Source organism: Boleophthalmus pectinirostris, unplaced genomic scaffold (assembly GCF_026225935.1).
Source record: "Boleophthalmus pectinirostris isolate CB_2022bp ecotype Guang Dong unplaced genomic scaffold, ASM2622593v1 HiC_scaffold_4, whole genome shotgun sequence".
NCBI lineage: Eukaryota > Metazoa > Chordata > Actinopteri > Gobiiformes > Gobiidae > Boleophthalmus > Boleophthalmus pectinirostris.
In genome coordinates this window covers 2424063-2447327 of record NW_026571353.1, presented here as the reverse complement: position 1 = coordinate 2447327, position 23265 = coordinate 2424063, and the positions used below count along the sequence as shown (strand labels likewise).

General features: G+C 38.5%; 1 protein-coding gene across 1 annotated transcript in view; it reads left to right on the top strand.

Moving 5' to 3' along the window:
- Positions 1–7614: 7614 nt before the first annotated feature.
- Positions 7615–23265, top strand: part of mob1a (MOB kinase activator 1A) — a 33061-nt gene continuing 17410 nt past the window's right edge. Inside the window, exons 1-3 of the mRNA XM_020938323.2 lie at positions 7615–7818; positions 11168–11334; positions 16818–16911. Coding sequence (XP_020793982.1) covers positions 7805–7818; positions 11168–11334; positions 16818–16911 — 275 coding nt within the window. The 5' untranslated portion in view covers positions 7615–7804. The remainder of the gene's footprint in view (positions 7819–11167; positions 11335–16817; positions 16912–23265) is intronic.

Below are 23265 nucleotides of genomic sequence, written 5' to 3'. Positions count from 1 at the left end.
AGCGCTTTAAGCAGCAGCCCGCCCCGCTACGTACGCATGACGTCACTGTTATCTGCTGCCACGCCCCCCGCGCAGCACGCCTCTTCACACAACTGTGATAACAGTATAAACACTCTGCTCTGATAACAATATATACACTCTACTGTGAGAACAATATATACTCTCTACTGTGAGAACAATATATACACTCTACTGTGAGAACAATATATACACTCTACTGTGAGAACAATATATACACTCTACTGTGAGAACAATATATACACTACTGTGAGAACATATATACACTCTACTGTGAGAACAATATATACACTCTACTGTGAGAACAATATATACACTCTACTGTGAGAACAATATATACACTACTCTGATAACAATATATACTCTCTACTGTGAGAACAATATATACACTCTACTGTGAGAACATATATACACTCTACTGTGAGAACAATATATACACTCTACTGTGAGAACAATATATACTCTCTACTCTGAGAACAATATATACTCTCTACTGTGAGAACAATATATACTCTCTACTGTGAGAACAATATATACACTCTACTGTGAGAACAATATATACACTCTACTGTGAGAACAATATATACTCTCTACTGTGAGAACAATATATACTCTCTACTCTGTGAGAACAATATATACTCTCTACTGTGAGAACAATATATACACTCTACTGTGAGAACAATATATACTCTCTACTCTGAGAACAATATATACTCTCTACTGTGCGAACAGTATATACACTCTACTGTGAGAACAATATATACACTCTACTGTGAGAACAGTATATACACTCTACTGTGAGAACAATATATACTCTCTACTGTGAGAACAATATATACACTCTACTGTGAGAACAGTATATACACTCTACTGTGAGAACAATATATACACTCTACTGCCATGATAACAGTCCTACTGCTGTTTGTACTGCATTTATACTGCACTGTACACAACTGTGAGAACAGCATGAACAGTCCCACTGCTGTGAGAACAGTTCTACATACAGTTCTGTGCAGTTCTACAACTGTGAGAACAGGATATACACTCTATACACTCTATGGATAAGAGTCCTACTGCTGTGAGAACAGTCCTACATATGCTGTCCTATGCAGTCCTACTGCTGCCTGCTGCAGGAGTTTACGTGTACTTCTACTGCACATTTATACTGCACTGTACTGAACTGTGATAACAGTCCAACTGCTGCATGCAGGAGTTTACGTGTATTTATACTACAGTATATAAATACACATCTCTAAAGTACAACATTCTGTAGCCTCTGCACTCCTAAAGTTTCAAAAAGTGTATTACAATCTCAACTGAACCTGTGTCCCCAGTATTGTAACATGCAGATAGATACACACCCTGCATTTGTCTCATTCTCAGTATTTGGACAGGCCTCATGTGAAGAATCCAAATAGATTGCGATTCATCTTGCAGCACTATGGAGTTGGTATTGTTGGTGTTGGTATTGTTGGTGTTGTTGGTCCTGTCATGGCTGTTGAAAACACAAAGCAGGGGGTGGACATTGTTGTCATTAGATCTGCACCAGTTAATTCACTCCAGAATTCACCCACTGAGCTGCAGAGGCTGCACTAGCACTGACTCCTGATGACTACAGGTGCTGTGCAGTTCTGTTCTGTAAGTAAGTAAAATGTACAAAAAAAAATACAACTACCCCAAAGTCTAACCTGAATATTTGTAAAGCGTTACTTTCCACCCCTGGTCATAATTTCCATGCTATACATGAGCTACATATTCAATATCAGTTACAATAAGTTACATACACACGTGATATTATATAACACAGGCATCTGTCATTGAGAGGTAAAGCTGCCATTATTCCTGCTCAACAGGTTTGTTGTTTGATTTCACATTTGCGTATGACCTCACTGTTTTGCCTGGAGCGTTCACACACGCCCAACACACCGTGTCTGACCCTGAGGAGTATCACTTTTATTTACCAACGGGAGTTTCCTTTAGAGGCAAAGGAGGTAGATATAAATATGATAACAGAAATATGATAACAGAAATGATAACAGAAATATGATGTAACAGTAGTGTGCTATCAGGCCCTGGCAAGGTGCTATCAGGGCCCTGGCAAGATGCTATCAGGGCCCTGGCAAGGTGCTGGCAGCACCCAGGGCCCTTGGGTGGGTCAAATAAATTGATATTTGTCAAACAGAGGTGAAATTACAGAACTGCTGCAGAATAAAAACATGCAGTCACAAACCAAGATAAACACTGATTCAAAGAACTGCACATAAGATAACATGAGCCAACAGTCTCCACAGACACATGACGGACATGTTCACATTACACAGCTCAAATATCATGTTTACTGGTAACAATTCTAATGCTCATCAATACTTCATTACAATATTTCTTAAGATAATTATCCAGTCAGAATGAGCCTCACACCAGTGTCAGTGCTGAAATCCAGTTGGTTTAAACCTAAAATGCATCTCTCTGATCTAAATGGTCACTACCTAAACCCCAGACCCTGCAGTCAATCAGGAGTCAGTGCTAGTGCAGCCTCTAAAGCTCAGGGAGGGAATTCTGGAGGTTCTGAGCTTTCACGTGAGCCTTGCCAATGAGAATGAGACAAACCTGGATGTGTCTCTGTCTACAGGTGAAGGCTCTGGGGACACAGGTTCAGTTGTAAGTGGAGGACATTAACTGCAACACAAACTTGGAGTTATTCAGACACTACAACACAGGGCTCCAGTGGTGCCTACAAGCACAGAGGGAAAGGAGAAAGAAGAACAGCATGTGCAGAAAGTCCTCTCTGTTTGCGGAGATCCAAAATGGACCTTTAACAAAACCAAGAGAAATAAAAAACAGGACAACAGAGAATCAGAACCCAGGAGAAAGAGGGTAACTATTCCGTACATAGCTGGTGTTTCTGAAAAACTACAGAGGATTTTCAGACAACATGAGATCCCCGTCTATTTCAAACCTACAAACACTTTAAGACAGAAACTGGTCCAACCAAAACATCGAGACACAAACAAAGCAATGTGCTCTACTCCATTCAGTGCAGTGAAGACTGAAGTGAACGCTACATTGGAGAACCTAAACAGCTACTTCACAAGAGGATGAACCAACACAGATGAGAGAACAACACAGGACCTCAGTCTGCTGTTCATCTCCACTTCAAGCGTCATGTCGAGGAAATGTGTAAAGTGACTCGTAAGGAGATCTTTGTGTTGAGATGACTTAAAACAAAGCTGCCACCAAGAAGTAATGATCTTCTGTTACGCATTTCCAAGGCCTATATTAGATCTGGGCTAGAACACTGCTCAGTGTTAATATGTGGTGCAGGAAAGACTCTGATGAACTGTCTCGAAAGTTTGCAACGGCGATGCATGCGCATTATTCTCCATCTGCTGTATTGTGCCCATATAACACCAGAGCACTACACAGCACTTGGACTGACCACACTGCAAACCAGACGCAATTTTGCACTGGCATGTCTTGCATTTAAACTGTACCACAGGCTTTCGCCAGCAGCTCTGGGACGGTACCAGCCCACACAGAAGGTTCTGCCTTATGATGTACGGCGGGTCACCTCTGTGTTTCCTGATGGAACCCTGCCCTGCGCTGCCATCATGCAGAGGTCATGTCTCACTCTGGCCACTAGGAGGCTCAATGTGTTGAATCCTCCTGACCGTGTTTCACACTCTGGAACAATGGGCGAATTGAAGGAGTACCTGAGAGCACAGCTCAGTGACGAGCCCCTTGCAAACTTCCCTTTTGAATGAGAGGGGGATGCAGGGGTTTAGAACAATTTTCCAATGGTCATAAGACCATGGAATTTTTCTTTTGGAGTTGAAATACTCTCGTTTTAATTGTAACTTTGTATTCATTAAAGGAAGGAACCAAAAAAAAAAAAAAAAAAAAGCCACGGGCCACTCAACTCCATCCTCAAACCTAAATCAAAACAAACAAGAGAACAACAGGTGTAGTCAGGTCAGGTCCAGAGGTGTGGAAGCTTCATTATGGACATGAATGATTCTGTTGATACCCTGTACAGGTCAATAGGCCAAACTAACAAACAGAAACTGTAAACAAGTGTGTGTGTTAGTTTCAGTGTAGTTAGCTCCTTCCTGCAGATATAAGGAAGTGTCCACCAGTGTCTGACCAGAACTGAAGAAGCAGCTTGGATGAGCTGAGAAACATCTTCAACCAAACTAACTTTTGTCCAGTCGACAAACTGAATTTTCTCCTCGCCATGTAGGACATTTAAAAAAAAAAAAAAAAAAAAAGTAAAAGTAAAAGCTCATGATACATACTGTTTATAAGACCACATGATGATTATGGGAATCGTTTTGTAGCCTGCAAACTTGAAGAAGGCCTGATAGCTTTTAACCTTTCACAACTAGGCTAGTACAAATAAGATCATTTTACATGTTTCATAGGAATATTGAGAAATTCATGGACACACAGGCTGTAAAACTGATTTCTTTCTGTTTTTTAGTCAAACACTCACATGCACAGGTCTGCACTCTGCGCGCTCTTACGGTTTAATAACAGCTCAACAGCGCCCTCCAGTGACTATTTTGACTTTGAACATAAACAGTGTGCGCATGTGCGGTGAGGATTGTTGCCAGGTCCGCTTTTTTGTATCATTTATTTATATTTGTTTTTTTAAACCCTTTCCTTCAGTTTCATATAAACTTTTTATTGATTGATTTATTTATTTTATTCAGTGTTTGCTCCTACGTAAATGTTTAATATTGTTTAGTCTGTTGACATGCATGCGGTTAGGCTCTACTGTGTTTTTAAACTCCATATATTTTCACTTGAATCATTCAATCATATTTTTCCAGTTATTGTTTTAGCCTTATTGAAACTGCTTCACTTCTCCACTGTTCCAGCAGATGTTAGAGACTTTCTGTGACAACTGACCAAAAGGTAAAATAATAATAATTTAAAAAAAGCTACTACTATGGTTATTCTAGTGTAGTAAATCCGTTCTATTGAGGCTAAAAATAACTATTAACTTTAAAGATCCACATTACACTAATTTGTGATCACTGTTCTAATGTCGTTTCCTCATCACAAACAGATCAGGAGTTGTGTTTTGCTTCATTCACACATGTTTAACACACAAACTCTGCACATTTAGGGTTCTCTCAAATTGAAAACACTCTGCTCCACCTTGTGATGTCATGTGGTAATACAGGAAGTGCTCCACTGTGTTTTTAAACCCCATACACCATCACAAGAGAGTGGAGGATTTCAGCCGTGGAACTGTCACTCTCTACAGAACATGACATTGCAAGGTTGAGCTTTGGAGATGTAGATGGACTAATTATAATGATCTGGCTCAAGTAGTAGTAGTAGTAGTAGTAGTAGTAGTAGTAGTAGTAGTAGTATTTTATTTTCTTCGGTCAATTAACATAATCATACATCATATTACAATGATTTAACACAAAAAAAATGCAGTTAATGCATCATCAATAAGGTTATTCTATCGACTGAAGGGGTTTAGGCTGAAGTTTAACGCTTGTTTTGCCAAACCCAATAAACATAGAACAGGAGACAAGATGCAGAACTATTTACAGAAAACAACACAAAACCTCCTCTTTTATGAGCGCAGGAAAGGAAATGTCCCTAAATCTTTTAGTATACACATACACAATCAGTGTTGGGGAGTAACAGATTACATGTAGCAGAGTTACATGATCAGAGTACAAATTATGAGTAACTGTATTCAGTTACAGTTACTGTTTCAGTGAGTGGTAATTGAATTACAGTTACTTGGTTGAAATAAATGGATTACAGGGCGGTATTTTTTTTTTCACTAAACCAGGTCTAAACCAGGTCTAAACTAGGACTAAACCAGGACTAAACCAGGACTAAAATCAGGACTAAAACCAGGTCTAAACCAGGACTAAACCAAGTCTAAACAAAGTCTAAAACCAGGACTAAAACCAGGTCTAAACCAGGTCCAACCCAGGTCTAAACTAGATCTAAACCAGAACTAAACCAAGTCTAATCCAGGTCTAAAACCAGGTCTAAACCAGGACTAAACCAAGACTAAACCAGGTCTAAAACAGGATTTAACAGGACTAAATCCTGCTGTGTGGACGTGTCTCCTCTTCTTCTATCAATAATATTTTTAATACGGTTCAGTAAAGATTGGGCTTTTTTATTTTCTTTTAGCAGACTTATGTGAAGATATCCTGGTCTTTGCTTCTCTACAGCAAATCAAGTAATCCAAAGTATTGAGATTACATTACTCACTTTAAGTAATTTAATAGATTCTGTTACAAACTACATTTTGGGGTATGTAATCTGTAATCTGTAGGGGATTACATTTTAAAAGTCACCTTCTCAACACTGTTCACAATACAGAACACAATCCAATATACGTTGATGTTCACACACACACACACACACACACACACACACACACACACACACACACACACACACACACACACACACACACACACACACACACACACACACACACACACACACTGACCCTGAACATGTTAATAATTATACCTCTTGGTTTATAAATACACTTAAATATATAAATAGAATTGAAAGTTACAGTTATTCTGTAGGTTCGATGGGGTAAAATATGATTGATTGTATTTCTCTATATTTCTCTAGAATTTTGGTCTTATATGTATATTTTTAAATGTGTAAATTGTTTTAGAGCCTTTTAAAGTTTCATGGAGACTATTCCACAGATTAACAGCTCTGATGGAGAGGTCTCGATGAAACTTTAAAAGTGAAGTTAAAAGTTTAAAAGTCAAGTTAAATTTACATGTATATCAATTTTGTTATTCCTTTGTTTTGGCTTTAAATTGAATATGTATATAACAGAATATAAAAGACAGACAATTAATAAAGGATTACTCAGAATCAGAATTTATTTGTCATTTCAGTTAAAAAAAAAAAAAAATCATAGTGGTAATTGGATTACAGTTACTTTGTTGAAATAAATGGATTACACAGCGGTATTTTCATGTTTTCACATTTTGGGCTATTCCCCCTTTTTTGTTTGTTTGTTTGTTTGTTTTGTTTGGTAATTCCACTCATTGCTGGACCCTAAACCAGGTCTAAACCAGATCTAAACCAGGACTAAAACCAGGTCGAAACCAGGTCTAAAACCAGGTCTAAACTAGGTCTAAATCAGGATTTAACAGGACTAAATCATGATGTGTGGACAGTGTCTCCTCGTCTTCTATCAATAATATTTTTAATTTGGTTCAGTAAAGTCTGGGCTTTTTATTTTCTTTTATCTTTTATTTATTTATGTGAAGATTTCCTGGTCTTTGCTTCTCTACAGCAAATCAAGTAATCCAAAGTATTCAGATTACATTACTCACCTTAAGTAATTCAATGGTTTATGTTACAAACTACATTTTGGAGTATGTAATCTGTAATCTGTAATCTGTAGGGGAATACATTTTAAAAGTAACCTTCCCAACACTGTATATACATAACTTGGGGTGTGTTTTTGATGAGGAAGCTAAATTCTAACATGACTAAAAACTCACATGAGTCAATTTTGCGTAATATAGGAAAAGGACTTTTAAAGAACTCGGTTTTGTGCGGACTTCCTTCTTATTTCTGTCATCAGATCTGGCAACCCCGGGGGCCGTGCACATAGAGGAAGAGCTGAAGTTAGCCTAGCGCCGCGGACACACACGCAGCGCCTCCGATCGCTCTTCTGCTCCACCAAACCAAACTCTTCTCTTCAGTTGATGTTATTTTAGCGACACTTCATTCTCATTACAAGGACTTTGGAGATCGCTTCGCAGAGATGAGCTTCCTTTTGTAAGTACTGATGATTGGAGTTAAAGTTAGCTGCGGTTCAGGGCAGGGGAAGTTCCTCACTGCTCTGTCTCTCTCACGATCACGAAGACGACCAACCTTACCCTTTCACTTCTAAGCGATTTAGTCCATAACGATGCTAAATAATGACGATCCTGCGTGTTTAGGAGTATATTTATCCTCGTTGAGTCGTTTGGAAGTAGCTGTCTTAACTTAACTTTGTGCTAACTTGATAGCCCGCAGTGTTCGCAGTGTTGAGCTGATCAGCCCCGTGTCTCTTCTGATCGCGTTTTGGCTTTGCCCATCAGCGCATCGGGTCCGATCTTGTGTTTTGAGGGATATTTCTTAAGCAGAACAATAGTTAGAGTCTAAAATAAGCACAGAAAAACGAGGAAGTTCGCTGAAACGTACCGCAAAGACACTGACAGCCAATGGGACAGCATCTATATGGGTCAACTGCAGGTCCATTGTTGTTGTCTCTGGACCATCACTTTGCCTTGTTTCAGATGATTTCCAAACACACTGTGGCCATGGAGTCTGTGGTAATGTTGGGTTATGGTGTTTAGGGGTGTGCACAAATATTGAAATATCCATATATCGTATCGTTTATTGTGATGATACAGTATTGATATCAGGGACCGCTGGATTGATATATCACCAAGAGTAATTTTTGGTATATTTTACTAATCTATTTTGTTACAGCGCTACAGTGTTGTTACTTGTTTAGAGGAACTAAAGAGGAAACTCTTTTTTTTTTTTTTGCTCCACATTTGACATTTTCACTGTTTTTTGTTGAGTAAAATGTTTGTGTTTCATATGAACTCTGCACAAGAAGTGGTTTAACAAAGACTTTTAGTATCACAGCCATGATTTAACCTTTATTTTTAATGAATGAATCTATTTGAAATATCTTGATACAGTGCGCTTTCGATTTGATACAATATGTGTATCATATTGACAGTTCTTAGTGCTACCCAGCCCTAACGGTGTGGAATACAGGCAAAGCAGGGGAATGGACTTCGTTGATGTTGTTATTATTAGATAATTATGAAACAATTATGAGATAATTCTGAAATAATTATCTCATAATACAGGTTCCTGTCAGCACCATCTAATGTTATCACATAAAAAGAGAGGGTTGAAGGACTGACTCACACTATTTTCTGATCTATGTTATAATGTTGTTTAAGAAACATACCTGGAGTTCCACTTTGTGATGTCATGTAAAACAGGAAATTCTCCACTGTGTTTTTAAACTCCATACACCTTCACTAGAATCATTTAGATCATTTCAGCCCTGGAATTTTCTGTCTTAACTGAACTAAAGGTAAAAAGGAGCTGTGAACCTGAAAAGTACTGCTTCATGACATCACAAGGTGGAAGAGAGCAGTATGAGCTTTGGAGATGTAGACAGACTCATGTGTTACTCAAAACATGTGTGAATGAAACAAAACACAACTCCAGGTCTGTTTTAATGCCTTAAAGTTTTGTATAATATAGGATCTTTGGTTATGGTAATCCATTTGTTGTAATTACAAATCTTACATACATGTATTATATTATTTCCCAAGACATTACAAAATATATGTAAAGCCACCACAACATTACTCTGCACAATTTTGTTTTGATTAGATTTGACAAAAATTGACAAAAAGACTGAAATTGAAAAAAAGACTGAGAAACTAATACAAGAATCACATTTCAGAGCATGTTTGTACAGAACTAAACTACAGTTAGATGTTTTCATGCTCAATATGACAGGAGGTTTTGTTGTGTACGGAGGAAATGATGGTACTTCAGAAATTGCCGTCTTATTGTGTCCACTCAAATAGATTGCGATTCATCTTGCAGCACTATGGAGTTTGTATTGTTGGTATTGTTGGTGTTGTTGGTCTTGTCATGGCTGTTGGAAACGCAAAGTGGGGGGGTGGACATTGTTGTCACTAGATCTGCACCAGTTAATGATTATTTTAGTACTCAAATAGGCAGCGATTATTTATTCAATTTGCTGACTAGTTAAGTTATTCTTTCTACTGTACAGTTTAATTTTAAAGGTGTCGCACAAATTGACTCTTGTTGAGTTTTGTTTCGTTCACACATGTTTGAAAACGCTCTGTTCCACCTTGTGATGTCGTGAAGCGGTCATTTCCAAATGATTCTAGAGAAGCTGTGTGGAGTTTAAAAACACAGGGGAGCACTTCCTGTATTAGCACATGACATCACAAAGAGTGTTTTCAGTTTGAGAGCAGAACTCAGCCTACATATGCAGAGTTTAAACGTGTGAATGAAACAAAACACGACTCCAGGTCTGTTTTTGATGTGGAAAGGTTCTAACATAGATCAGAAAATGGCGTAATAAGGGTCATTTCAGTACATTTGAATCTACATCTGGGTTGAAATCTGGGCACTGAAGACATTACCATATATATTTATTCATGTAAATGTCTTTTGTAGTATGTATACTCCAATATTTATTTGAAGAGTCGACGAGTCATGATGATCTGATTAGTGGTTGCAGCTCTAGTTGTTACTACTGTTGGAGCTTTATCTGTGACTGTGACATATTTATCCTGGTTCTGTTTTCTATCTTAGTATTAACCATCTTCTGTGGAGATTACGCTTTACTTTCTTTTCCCAGATGTCATAAAATATTGATAAAAACATCTACAGCATACATATGATAATAATGGATCAGTTTGATATAGTGCTTTTTTGGCCACTCAAAGACATAGTGAAGATTTTATTTCTTATTTGGATGCGTTCACATTTCACTCCTGATTTTAGCCCCGTTCAAGTTGTAATGTTGATTTGGTCTTGTCCTGGTCCAGATTTGGTTCTGGTGTGGTCCCAGTTTAGTCCCAAGTCTGACGTGGTGATTTTGCAACTGCAACTTTACTATTAAAAGCAAACAAGAATGACTTTCAGTCTTCATTTCCTGCACGTTATAAATCATGCTGACTTTGAATCAGTGCCACCAGCAGACAAAATAGTCACATTTCTTCCTCCAAAGTCTTCCGTCTGCTTTATGCCACAGTCTTTTACTGACAGAGGACTGGCTGTAGACCTGTCCTTTTAAAAAAAACTGAGCTGATTATGGATGATTTGAAACTACTGCATCTTGATATAAGTAAAACTGCTGTTAATCACACATCTTTTAACTGATGACAACAAATGAGTCTGTTTCTTTATGGATCCATGTCTCTCCTACCACACTGTGTCTGATTGCTGCAGATTAGACATTAACACAGATGGGAGGCATTTGTCACTCCACACAGAGTCCCCCTCACAGTCTGCTCCTCTGTTCTGCTAACTTGCTCTTTGTTTGTCTGTTTGTTTGTGTGTTTGTGTGCAGTGGCAGTCGCTCATCCAAAACCTTCAAACCCAAAAAGAACATCCCAGAGGGCTCGCACCAGTATGAGCTGCTGAAGCACGCTGAGGCCACGCTGGGCAGTGGCAACCTGCGGCAGGCCGTCATGCTGCCCGAGGGGGAGGACCTCAACGAGTGGATCGCTGTCAACAGTAAGGACATAGGACGTACAAGGACATAGGACGTACAAGGACATAGGACGTACAAGGACATGGGACGTACAAGGACATAGGACGTACAAGGACATGGGACGTACAAGGACATGGGACGTACAAGGACATAGGACGTACAAGGACATACGTAGGATATATAAGGACATGGGACGTACAAGGACATAGGACGTATAAGGACATGGGACGTACAAGGACATAGGACGTATAAGGACATGGGATGTACAAGGACATAAGGACATATAGGACATGGATGTATAGGACATGGGACGTATAAGGACATGGGACGTATAAGGACATGGGACGTATAAGGACATGGGACGTACAAGGACATAGGACGTATAAGGACATGGGATGTATAGGGCCAAGAACAGTGTAATGACACCATGGTCTATATTAACCTCTTGGCAGTCTCGTACGTGTAATCTTCTGGGATGGAACCAATGACTGAAACATTCAAACAAATATTTCACATTGATTGGACAAAAATCAAACTTTCGTTAAATCCAGATGAGAGAAAAGTACAGATGAAATAGTCCATATTTCTGCTAAAATAGGCTGAAGTGTGTTTGATGGGGTCACCATGTTTGTTGTGGTTCATTTGGTGCTGGGTTCCACCCTAACCACAGTGCTGTGCTGTGATTGGTCTTGAACCCATCAAAAAACAATATTTCAGATGGAGCCAAACAAGGTGGATTCTCAAGACTTTGTGAACTCACTGGGTCTGTGTACCTGTGTGGAGGATTCTTTGTGTCTGTAAGAAATGACCTAACTAAAAACAGAGCACTGAATTACTGAAGTATCCAAGAATGACGTACATAACCTTTTTAGAAATGATTTTGATGAGGGAACAACGATATAACATGGTAGAAAGCTAAAAAGGTTTAGCAGAATAGCCCTTTTAACAAAGACATATCACATGCATTTGTGTGATAACAATTGAGCTTTTATGAACAGTGTGTATTGTGGAAAAAGAAGATGATATTGTGTTTATACCTGCCCTCTGTAATGTGGTTCCATGGCAGCACTAATGATTCACATAAGTGTTACCATGCATGGACTTGTGAGGCTCTGCTTCAGTCTCATGTCGTCTGTGTGCTAAAGGAGCGCACTATTTGAATGGCTCTTGCATGTCTAAACTCGCTGAGAAATGCTCCAAGAGAGTGCAAATTCAACACAAACTGGACCATTGTCTCTCAAAGCAGCAGTTGTTCACAACAATAGAGGCCTCCTCTGTCATGTGGCCTCACTGGAGAGCCCGCGGTCTGACTGAGCTGTAAAACCTCCACACTTAGAACATGTTACATTCTGGTCCTCAACCACAACACTGAGGGGTGTGGACTGTCTGTGCAGCTCTGCGCTCCTGATGTCATGCACTTACATCTGCTCTCTGCTCTTTAAAGGTCCAGTATTACATAAACATGACTCTTGCTGTTGTTACTTCATCACAAACAGACCTGGACTTATGTTTTATTTCATTCACACATGTTTAAGTAATTCTGTAATAAGTAATCCTGTCTACATCTCCAAAACTCAAACTGCTCGCTTCCACCTTGTGATGTCATGTGTGGCTTTCAAGTAAACAGCACCTTTTACCTTTAGTTCAGTAGAGATTGGCAAAACCAGGGCTGAAATGATCCTAATGATTCTAGTGAAGGTGTATGGAGTTTAAAAACACAGTGGAACACTCCCTGTATTATGACAAGGTGGAGTTTTTATTGATAACAATTCTAATGCTAATTTATTGTTAATTACAAAAACACTGGGCGTGATGTCTCTCTTATTTGTGATAATTCGGTGTTTTGGTTCTCAAGAAGATTATCCAATCACGCTCTGATTCGAGTGGTCACTACTTGAACCTCAGCTCCTGTAGTCAGTCCTGAGTCCGTGCTAGTGCAGCCTCTGCAGCTCAGAGAGGGAATTCTGACAGTTCTGACCTTCACATGAGGCCTGAACATAAACTGAGAATGAGGCAGACTTGGATGTGTGTGTCTATCTGCAGGTGAAGGTTTTGGGGACACGGGTTCAGATGTGATTGTAGGACCTGTTTTAAAACCATATGTGCAGGCCACAAACAGTTTATTTAAGACAAAGGTAGAAATCAAAATGTTTTCAGTGTCATGTTGTCTGTGTGTGTGGAGCGCTCTATTTGAATGGTTCTTGCATGTCTAAACTCGCTGAGAAATGCTCCAATGCTAACTTTGATTAAGACATGAAATTCAAATTAACCAACCATTTAAAATCTTTACAAGACAATGTGATTTTTATCTGTAAGGTACTTCAATTTGTGACACTGTGTTAACATTGAGACAAAAAGACCTACTATTATAAAATGTCCTCCACTACTGTATTCACCTCATTTGTAAATCTAATATGTAAACTCTAATCTAATATATTTAATATGTTAGTGACATTGACACACAACTCACTGTCTTTTACTGCATCTTTTTTTAGAAATGTATACTGTATAAAATGTTAGTAGTATTCTGTATAAAGCCAATAGCATCACTACTTCTGTCCAGTTGTATCTCTAATTGTGCTCTGGCTGGTTACTCTTGGGCACAAAGCCAACTGAATTTGACCTAGTTAAGTTGTGTCTTTTTCATAGTGTTCATTTTGTGAGCGCACAGTGCGTTAGAAGTACTCTGGCCTTGCAGTATAAGTATCTGTGTAACGGTTTTGTGTCGGACGGGGTGTAGTGCTGTTACTCCAGCTGAACTGCAGTGATTCAGGGGAGTCCTGGAGGAGAGGCTGTGGTTCATTTTTTATTAGGAGTGGTTGTAAACGTCAGTGCTACAGAATGGATATGATGATCTTCAAATATAATGGGTTTCGTCATGTGGGAGAATGGGAGTTCATAGGAGGAGCATGGTTGGGGCTTGTAGGGAGGATAGGGAGGCACCATGATGTGTTCCCCAGTCGCTGACAAACAAAAGAGTCAATCTGCATGCTATTCTTCTGCTCGACCCCACAGCCAAACCAGCTCCAGCCAAAAACCTGCCTCATTAAAGTGGAACTAAACCCTAAATGCACTTTTTGCTTCTAATCTGTGTATGTGGAGTTTTAATAGAACTGTCTACTCTTCCTAGTACGGATGGGCATTTGATTAAATTTCATTAATCGATCGTTGGGAGAATTAACAATCGATTATCAATTAATCATTAACGTTTTTATATTAAAATGATCATCATTATTATTACTATCTGCACTACTAATCTGCATAAATAAATTCAACTTTATGACATATAAACCGTAACCACTCTAGAGCCACATCAGTCTGTTGGACATTATCATGTGTTTAATGCAGCTTTGTGCAAGTCTCACAGAAATTATTGTATTATTAATTATATTATAATTTGCATAAACTAAGCGAAGAAAAAAAAAACAGCTCTTGTGGGCTGATGTGGCACGACTCAGTGGAATACAGGTTAGTGTGACCATATTTGTGTTTGTCAAAACCAGGACAGCTTACGGGGGAGGGGGATGGGGCCTTGTCATCCACATTGAGCAACTCTCACCTGACAAAACTTTTTCATGTTTTCTGTGTCCTGGTGAACTTTTTCCCACTGGACACTGAAACATATATGCTGCTTTGTACACTGCACATGTCCTCCCACTTGTCCCGACCGGAATGGAAAGCAGGGAATTTCTTGTACAAGTCATCGTTAAATACACATTTGTGCTTCGGCACATTGCAGACTGACCGACTGCACTCACAAGGACCGAGCAGACATAAACAGAGACCTACATGTACAGACCTCCGTTTGTTCACAGCAACCTACATTCGTTTTGTCGATAAAAAATTAATGTAATCAATGAAACTCTTAATGATCAATTATTGATTAATCGACTAATCATGCCCATCCCTAGTTCTTAGTCCTTTTTTGTCATCTAAGTACATTTGCAGCTAACTGGTCAAAAACTCCTAAATTTTAAGTTTATGCTGACCTGTGCAATTGTCAGTAGTTCAGTTGGTGACATCACAAAAGAGTGTATCAGAAACACCTATCTGCGGGGACAGTTTGAAGTGTGGACACATGTTAGACCAATCACTCTGTTCCTTATACCCCCAGAGCCTTCCCATTCTCCCCTATAGTCCTCCACACCCCACACAAATAAATACCAGCTTGAGCATCCCCCTGGCTTGAAAGTCCCAGCGAGAGCATCCCATTCTCTTGGCAGGAACGTCCCCCTCCTCACGTGTACCTGCTGTGTCCAGGAGAGGAGGGACGCTCTCACCAGCCTTTAGTCGGCCGCTTCACGCACTGTGATGTATTGAGAAAGATGTTTTAGACTGTGATTAATTGAGTTAGAAAAACAGCTTCTATAGGCGAGTTTCATTGTTGACAAAAGCAATAATAATAATAACAATGACGTCAGCTGAAACTCGCCTATATCATAATAAAATGAAATGTGACTGTACCAGACCAAATGTTGGGCCTTTTTTATGTCATTTTTCCGATCTTCCTAAAGCGGCACAAAGTTTTTCAGTTTGTAATCCTCATATACTCGCAGAATTTTACTATGAAATTGTATTTTAAGTATTTTTTATCTTATTCCCCATGTCCAACAGCATCTGTAACTGTTGATTTGGGAAGAAATACAAATTATTTCCTTACCTGCCATGAACATAATTTATAAGCAGCGCAACACAAGAAACTTAGGAAGCTACAGAATGTGTTTGAGACCACATCATTTTTGCATGTTTTATGTTGTATGTATGAACAAATGTGTTGAGCTATATTGAACTTGTGTAATTAATCCAGTATATATAATGAAAAAAAAGTTGTTTTTTAATTTCCCCTCACTCTCCCCTTTAGTCCTCCAGGCCCTGCCCAGGTCAGCAGCTCTATTTGAAATGTGATTGTGGGCGGAGTTTAGGCGTTTAGTCTCACATTAAAGTAAAACATATAGCTAAATAAATGTATAAATATGAACGTTTCTATTTATGGAATGCATGGAACTTAATGCCTCCATCCTCAAAACTGGTCTTTGCCTGCACGTCTGTGTTTTTTCCCTTAACTACATTTTCTTTCATCAGTGAATCATGTTTGCAGTAGAAAAAGAATCAGGGAGCTGCCCAGGTTAAAGGTCCCAAAGCAGATTTTTTTCCCACGTTTCTGAGTAAAATGTGTCTTAGTTTTTGTTGTCTGATAATCAGGAAGGATGTTAGGTTAAACATGTTAGGATGTTAGCCTTGCTGGCACTCTGCACTGGTGCCTGACAGTTCTTCTAAACTCATCACTGTGAATAAGAGAATGTGCTAAGTGTATAAGATAAGCAAAGAATAACTTTGGCCTGCTACAAAAAAAAAAAAAAAAACAGAACTAAAATGGACTAGTTCTGTATTTCCTGTTTGTAAAAATGTGAAAATGAGGTCTATTTAAGTAACTGTAACTGTTCTTGTGAAATTGACCTGCGTTTCCGGGTGCAGCGTTTTTAATTCTTGTACTTGTGTGTTCCAGCTGTGGATTTCTTCAACCAGATCAACATGCTGTACGGCACCATCACAGAGTTCTGCACCGAGACCAGCTGCTCCGTCATGTCTGCGGGACCAAGGTAAGCACACGGGAGTCCGGGCGTCAGACTCCCATATTCTGCTCGTTAAAACATCTATTCATTAGCGTTGTGTTGACTGAAGAGCTGCTGCTGATCTGACATTTTAAAACAACTACTGCTCCCCAACTGTTCCCAGCAGGCGGCACCAGACCAACTATTCTACCATTGACTTCAGCAGCATCGGAGAAACATGGGCAGGTTTTGTTGTGTATTTGGTTGTTCTAGACACTCTGAAAGGGATAAAACAATTCGTTTCTTCACTGTTCCTCTGGAAATGACTCATCAGGATCAAACAAGGGAATTATCGAAAAAAAGACAGGAATTATGACTAGAGATAAACCGCATAAACTGCAAAGAGATTTCCAATGGTCCCATCAAGACACACTCACGTCACTTTCATCAAGGTATTTACTATTTAAATTGTTTCATAGTTTATTTAATGAAAGAAGCATATTTACTGAACAAAGATTTCATAAATTTATCCAGGAAAACCTGCCCTAGTTTACTATTCAACAAACCCACACTGGGCTCCTGTGATCAACATGGTGCACGAGTCGAAGAGTCTGTGAGCCGAACCTCGAAAGAATCGGCCATGAAAAGATCCTCGCGAACGTTAGAAAGATCCACTCACAAAAAGTGATTAATTCTAGAAGACATAGTTGTGGATAAACAAGGCAATGAAGAAAACATCGGTCCTACGACGAGTGACATATTTATATGTGCGCTGGAACATACAGTTTCTACTGCCACTCACACTGCAAATGTTTTGTTATTACATTTTAGTTCAGTAAATGTGCTTCTCTCATTAAATAAGATACGAAACAATTTAAATAGCAAATACCTTGATGAAAGTGACGTGAGTGTGTCTTGATGGTACCATAAGAAATGTCTTTGCGGTTTATGTTCTCTAAACATAATTCCCGTCTTTTTTTTGATAATTCCCTTGTTTGAGCTCCTGATGAGTCATTTCCAGAGGAACAGTGAAGAAACGATTAGTTTTATCCCTTTCAGAGCATCTAGAACAACCAAATACACAACAAAACCTGCCCATGTTTCTCCAATGCTGCTGAAGTCAATGACATAGTGTGCCCGGTGTCATGGTAGGTACTGTTGCCATGGGGACACGTGACGGTGCAAAGCCTCTATTAAAAATGTACATATGTAAAGATTACAGCCAACGTGGCTAATTTCCATCTTCAGTCCCTCGGCAGGTTGTTGTAAAATCATCTACAGGACAAAGAAAAGTACAGCAACAATCACACAAAAGTACACAACACCAGCACACACACTGTACACACAACACACTCACTATACACACAACACACTCACTATACACACAACACACTCACTGTACATACAGTTAGTTTCAAACTGTTAATTTAAAGTTCAAAGTCAAGAGTTTAAGAGTTAAACCAACAACCCCTCAAAATAAAAGAAAATGTAAACTGGTTAAACATGGCGACATATTTGACCATTGAGGAACCACTGTTTTAAAGCTTTAGAAAATGCTGCCAATGTTGAAAGTTCTCATATATGAGTTGCTCTGTTTTCCATGTTTGAGCAGCTCGATAAGCAAAAGAGAGTTTGTCCAAACCCACTTTTCCTAAACGGCACAGAGCAGTCGCCTCTAGAGCTGCTCTTGTGCGATTTGAATTTCTTTTCACAAACTCCTTTAGAGAAGGTGGAGCAAAATGATTAAAAACTTTGTATACCAGAATAATATCGGCATATTTGATCGTCTTGTCCCAGTTTAGGAATTTGTATTTGTCAAGTATTCTGCAGTAGTGATAATTTGTGGGCTTAAGTAATTTTTTATAGATAGTTTCAGCTCATTTAAGAGTAGTTTTGCTTGTCAGAGTCCAACTAGTAATGCAATAATTTAGGCGCAGCAAAATCATTGAATTTAAATACATAATTGCCGAGTTTGTCGTTAGATTATTTCTTATATGACGAAAATTTGATAAAATTCTGAGTGAGTTTATTATAGCAGCCAAAAGAGCCAATCAGCTGAAGTGACCTCAAGGGAAGAAAGAGCTTGATTTGTCATTGCCATTTGTTATTAAAGTTCATATCTTGATTTAGGGACAAAATAGTGAAAGTAAAACACCAGGATCATGTGGAGTGGATTAATATGAATGTTTTAAAACCAAAATAAGGAGTCTGACAGCAGCAGTGACCGAGAGAGGGACCACAGTTTTTCAGTACGAATGATTTGGAGCCAGAGTCGCTGGAGCTGAATCATGGCCTTGCTCGTTTCCAATTTGGAACACGGTGGCCAGCAGATTATCTCTGTCCATTTATATGCAGTTTATGAGTAGAACACTTTTCCCAAACTGTTTTAATAACTTACATCATGTCTGTTTGCCTTTGTCCTGAGCTGTACATTGGATTTGGGTGTACTGACTTTTACCAATGCCAAAACAAACATGTAAAAAGTACAAAGGCGAAACAGTAAAGGCAAAACAAAGCCCTCTATGGGAACTTAAAGGAACAGTACGTAGCCCGCGCTCTCACTGGGTTAGACTGAGACCAGGGGTGGGCAAAGTACGGCCTTTTAATCTTTTTAATTTGACCTGCCGAACTTGAATAATAATAATAATAATAATAATGATTTTCAGTGTTTTAAGTGATTTCAATAAATAGTAAATACCGTGGAACTTGAAAGACAGATATTTTGTTGTAATGTTTTGTAATGATTTTCAGTTATGGGATATTTCAATAATGTAATATTGTAACATGTAATTTTTTTCTCTTATGAGGTGGATTACCAAAAAACACCATCCATCTGCTCCTGGTCCAGCCATTCTGTCAAATTTTAGAACCCTTTGTGGCCCACGAGTCAAAAAGTTTGCCCACCCCTGACTTAGACAGACTTTATTGATCCACAAGGGAAATGACTTGGACACAGTTACTCACACATCACAAAATATTCACAGGATTATGAGAGAGAGATCGATAAACAGACATGCATACATGTGGGGCTACACTCGGAGCTCTGTGGTCACCCGACGGTCTACGTGGGCACATCTACGAGTCCATCTCGACACTCTGAACCGTAACGAAGCCCGGCGCGATCGGGGGTTGCCTGGCCCGGGCTCCCCCCGATCAGTAAATGGGCCAGAACCCAAGAAGCACTTGATTTATTTTTCACAAAGCCATGTAAAATGAGGTTGCCTTGTTGTAGTTTCTTATGTTTAATTTTTGTATTTTATTGATGATTATGATATAATTGTTACATTACACTATTTATTTAGTTTTACCCAAAAAAAAGTAAAATACAAGAACAAGTTAATCTTGGTTGAGCACGTCTTGAGTTAAGTATTTTAAATAAAAACCTAAAAATTTAGTTGGGTTTTTTTGTAACTCATTCCCTGAATGTCAAAGAATCTAAAGGTCAGGTAAAAACTAAACTTTAACATCTATTTTGGTTAATAATTCTCAACATGAAACTTAAAATACAGGTCTTTCTCTAACATCATTTGTATGAGCAAACTGTCCTGGCATCGCTGTCTGATGGGGGGAGGGAGTGCCACACAATGCTACTTGGACTGTGGGAAATGATTTATTAACAAATTAACAAATAAATAAATAATTTAAATTCTAAATAAGTAGCAAAAATAGTAAGAGACTGGTGTCAAATACGGCATCATTTGTTATTAAAAAAGCAATCACATTCAAAACTGAAGCTGTGTTGTCAGAGCCTTAACCTGCCAAAAGAGTTTGAATTGAATTTGAACTTATTTGGAGGATTTGGAGGATGTCTCGCCATCTCGTTTTCGAGGGGGTCTCATAAATACAACAACAAAAGCCAGATACACTAGGGCAGACAGTAGGATACAGAAATTCAAAAAAGCATCAAAACAACAAAATTAGCACAACCACAAACACACACTCATACATGACTGTTTGACATATAATAAAACAAGTTTGAGGGAAAAAGTTCAAAGATAATCACAACAAGATGAACAACAAAATTCAACAAAATGATCAAAAACAATGACATGGGTTCTGTAAATATTGAACCAGAGCATTTTTAAATGAAGCGATAGAAGTTAAAGCTCGAATCGATGAAAGAAGATTGTTCCAATCAGAAGGAACTTTATATTTAAATGAGTGTTTTCCTGTTTGTTTTTTGACTCTTGGGACGACACAAAATATCTTATCAGCGTGATGTAAACTGGAAGAGGATCTGAATGTAATTAAATACTGTTTGAGATATTCAGGAAAACTGAGGTTAATGCATTTAAAGATAAATAATAACAGTTAAGTTGACGTTTCGAGGACAGAGTGAGCAGGAGAGTTAGTGATACATGGTACAGTGGTGAGTTCTGAAGGGACAGTGGAGAATGAACCTGCACAGACTGTTCTAGATAAATGCTGAGTGGTTGAAGAATAGAAGTTGTAGTATTTTGATAAATAATATCACAGTAATCTAAAATGGGAAGAAGTAGTTGTGAGATCATCTTTTTCCTAACAAAACAATTGATGGACTGATAAAGTAATTTTAAGCGATATGGAAATGAGTTTGTAATAGTTTGTGTGTGGGCGCTGAATGAGAGCGACGGGTCAAGCCATGAGCCAAGAGATTTAAATTTATCAACTGCTATAATTGGTGATGAATCAGTAAACATCAAATTTATATCATTAACAGAAAAAGGACAGATTTGTTTCTGAAACAACATAAAATATGATTTAGATTCATTAAGTAGTAGTTTGTTATACTGTAGCCATAATTGAACAGTATTAAAATCATGCTGAATAGAGGACACAGGTTTGTCTTATTGTCAGTCCTGGTTCATGATTGGCTGTAGATGCTGGGGTTGAGGTCGTGACCCTTCAGAACAGACAGTGTTGGGGAGTAACAGATTACATGTACCAGAGTTACGTAATCAGAGTACAAACTAGAAAAGCAGAGAGCGCAGACCTCCGCCAAGGACTACCCCCATTTTTTATATAAATTGCGATAAAATCAGTCTTCTGGATCAGATCCGGATCAGCCTTTGGAATATGAAAGAGGATCCCATTGTCCATCCCTGAGTCAAATTTCATGGGGTTTGGTCAATAATTAATCGAGATATTGAGAAACCAAATTTTTGGCCCCATTTACCACAATGTTAACTAAAATTTCAAAGTGATCCAGAATCTTCCGAATCACCCCCAAAATGAAATCAAAATCGGTCCATAACTTTTTGAGTTATGTTGCTAAAAGACAAACAAACAAACAAACACCGGCAAAAACATAACCTCCTTGGCGGAGGTAATTATGAGTAACTGTATTCAGTTACAGTTACTGTTTTAATGAGTGGTAGTTTCTATTACAGTTACTTTGTTGAAATAAATGGATTACACAGCAATATTTTCCTATTTTCACATTTTGGGCTAAACCAGGTCTAAACCAGGACTAAAAGCAGGACTAAAGCAGGTCTAAACCAGGACTAAAACCAGGACTAAAACCAGGACTAAAACCAGGACTAAAACAGATCTAAACCAGGTCTAAACCAGGACTAAACTAGGAATAAACCAGGCCTAAACCAGGGCTAAAACCAGAAATAAACTAGGAATAAACCAGGTCTAAACCAGGTCTAAACCAGGTCTAAACCAGGACTAAACCAGGACTAAAACCAGGACTAAAACCAGGACTAAAACCAGGACTAAAACCAGGACTAAACTAGGTCTAAAACCAAGTGTAAACAATATGACACTTAACAGCAGGTGGACATAATTTAAGGTGATCTCATCTCAAAATCATTTCTCTATCAATAATATTTTTAATACGGTTAAGGAAAGACTGGACTTTTTATTTTCTTTTAGCAGACAAAACAAAACTTCTTATGTTAAGATCCTCATCTTTGCTTCTCTACAGTAAAACAAAAGTCTGTTCATGGAGACTTGGGCTCAACAGACAATTTGAAGAAAACAAAAAATAATTTTCAGGATGTTGTTACATTCATGTAGTTTTAAAAAGCATGACAATATCAAGTAATCCAAAGTATTCAGATTAAGTTACTCACTTTAAGTAATTTAATGGATTACGTTAGAAACTACATTTTGTAATATGTAATCTGTAATCTGTAGGGGAATACATTTTAAAAGTCACCTTCCCAACACTGAGAACAGACACAGACCTCGCCTCATATCAGGGGACACAGTGAGGTTTGTTTATGAAATTTAAAATCTTATTCTTGCATACAGTTCCTTTTTAAACTATATTTTGTAATTCTTAGGAGTATCAGAGTTCTCCCTTTTTGACTGGCTTGTGTGTTGCCTCCGAAGAGAAACGGGGAATTACAGCGTGTTCTATAAATAGAGCTCGTGATGTCTTCAGATGGTCTGGGCATGATCAGGAAGTCACAT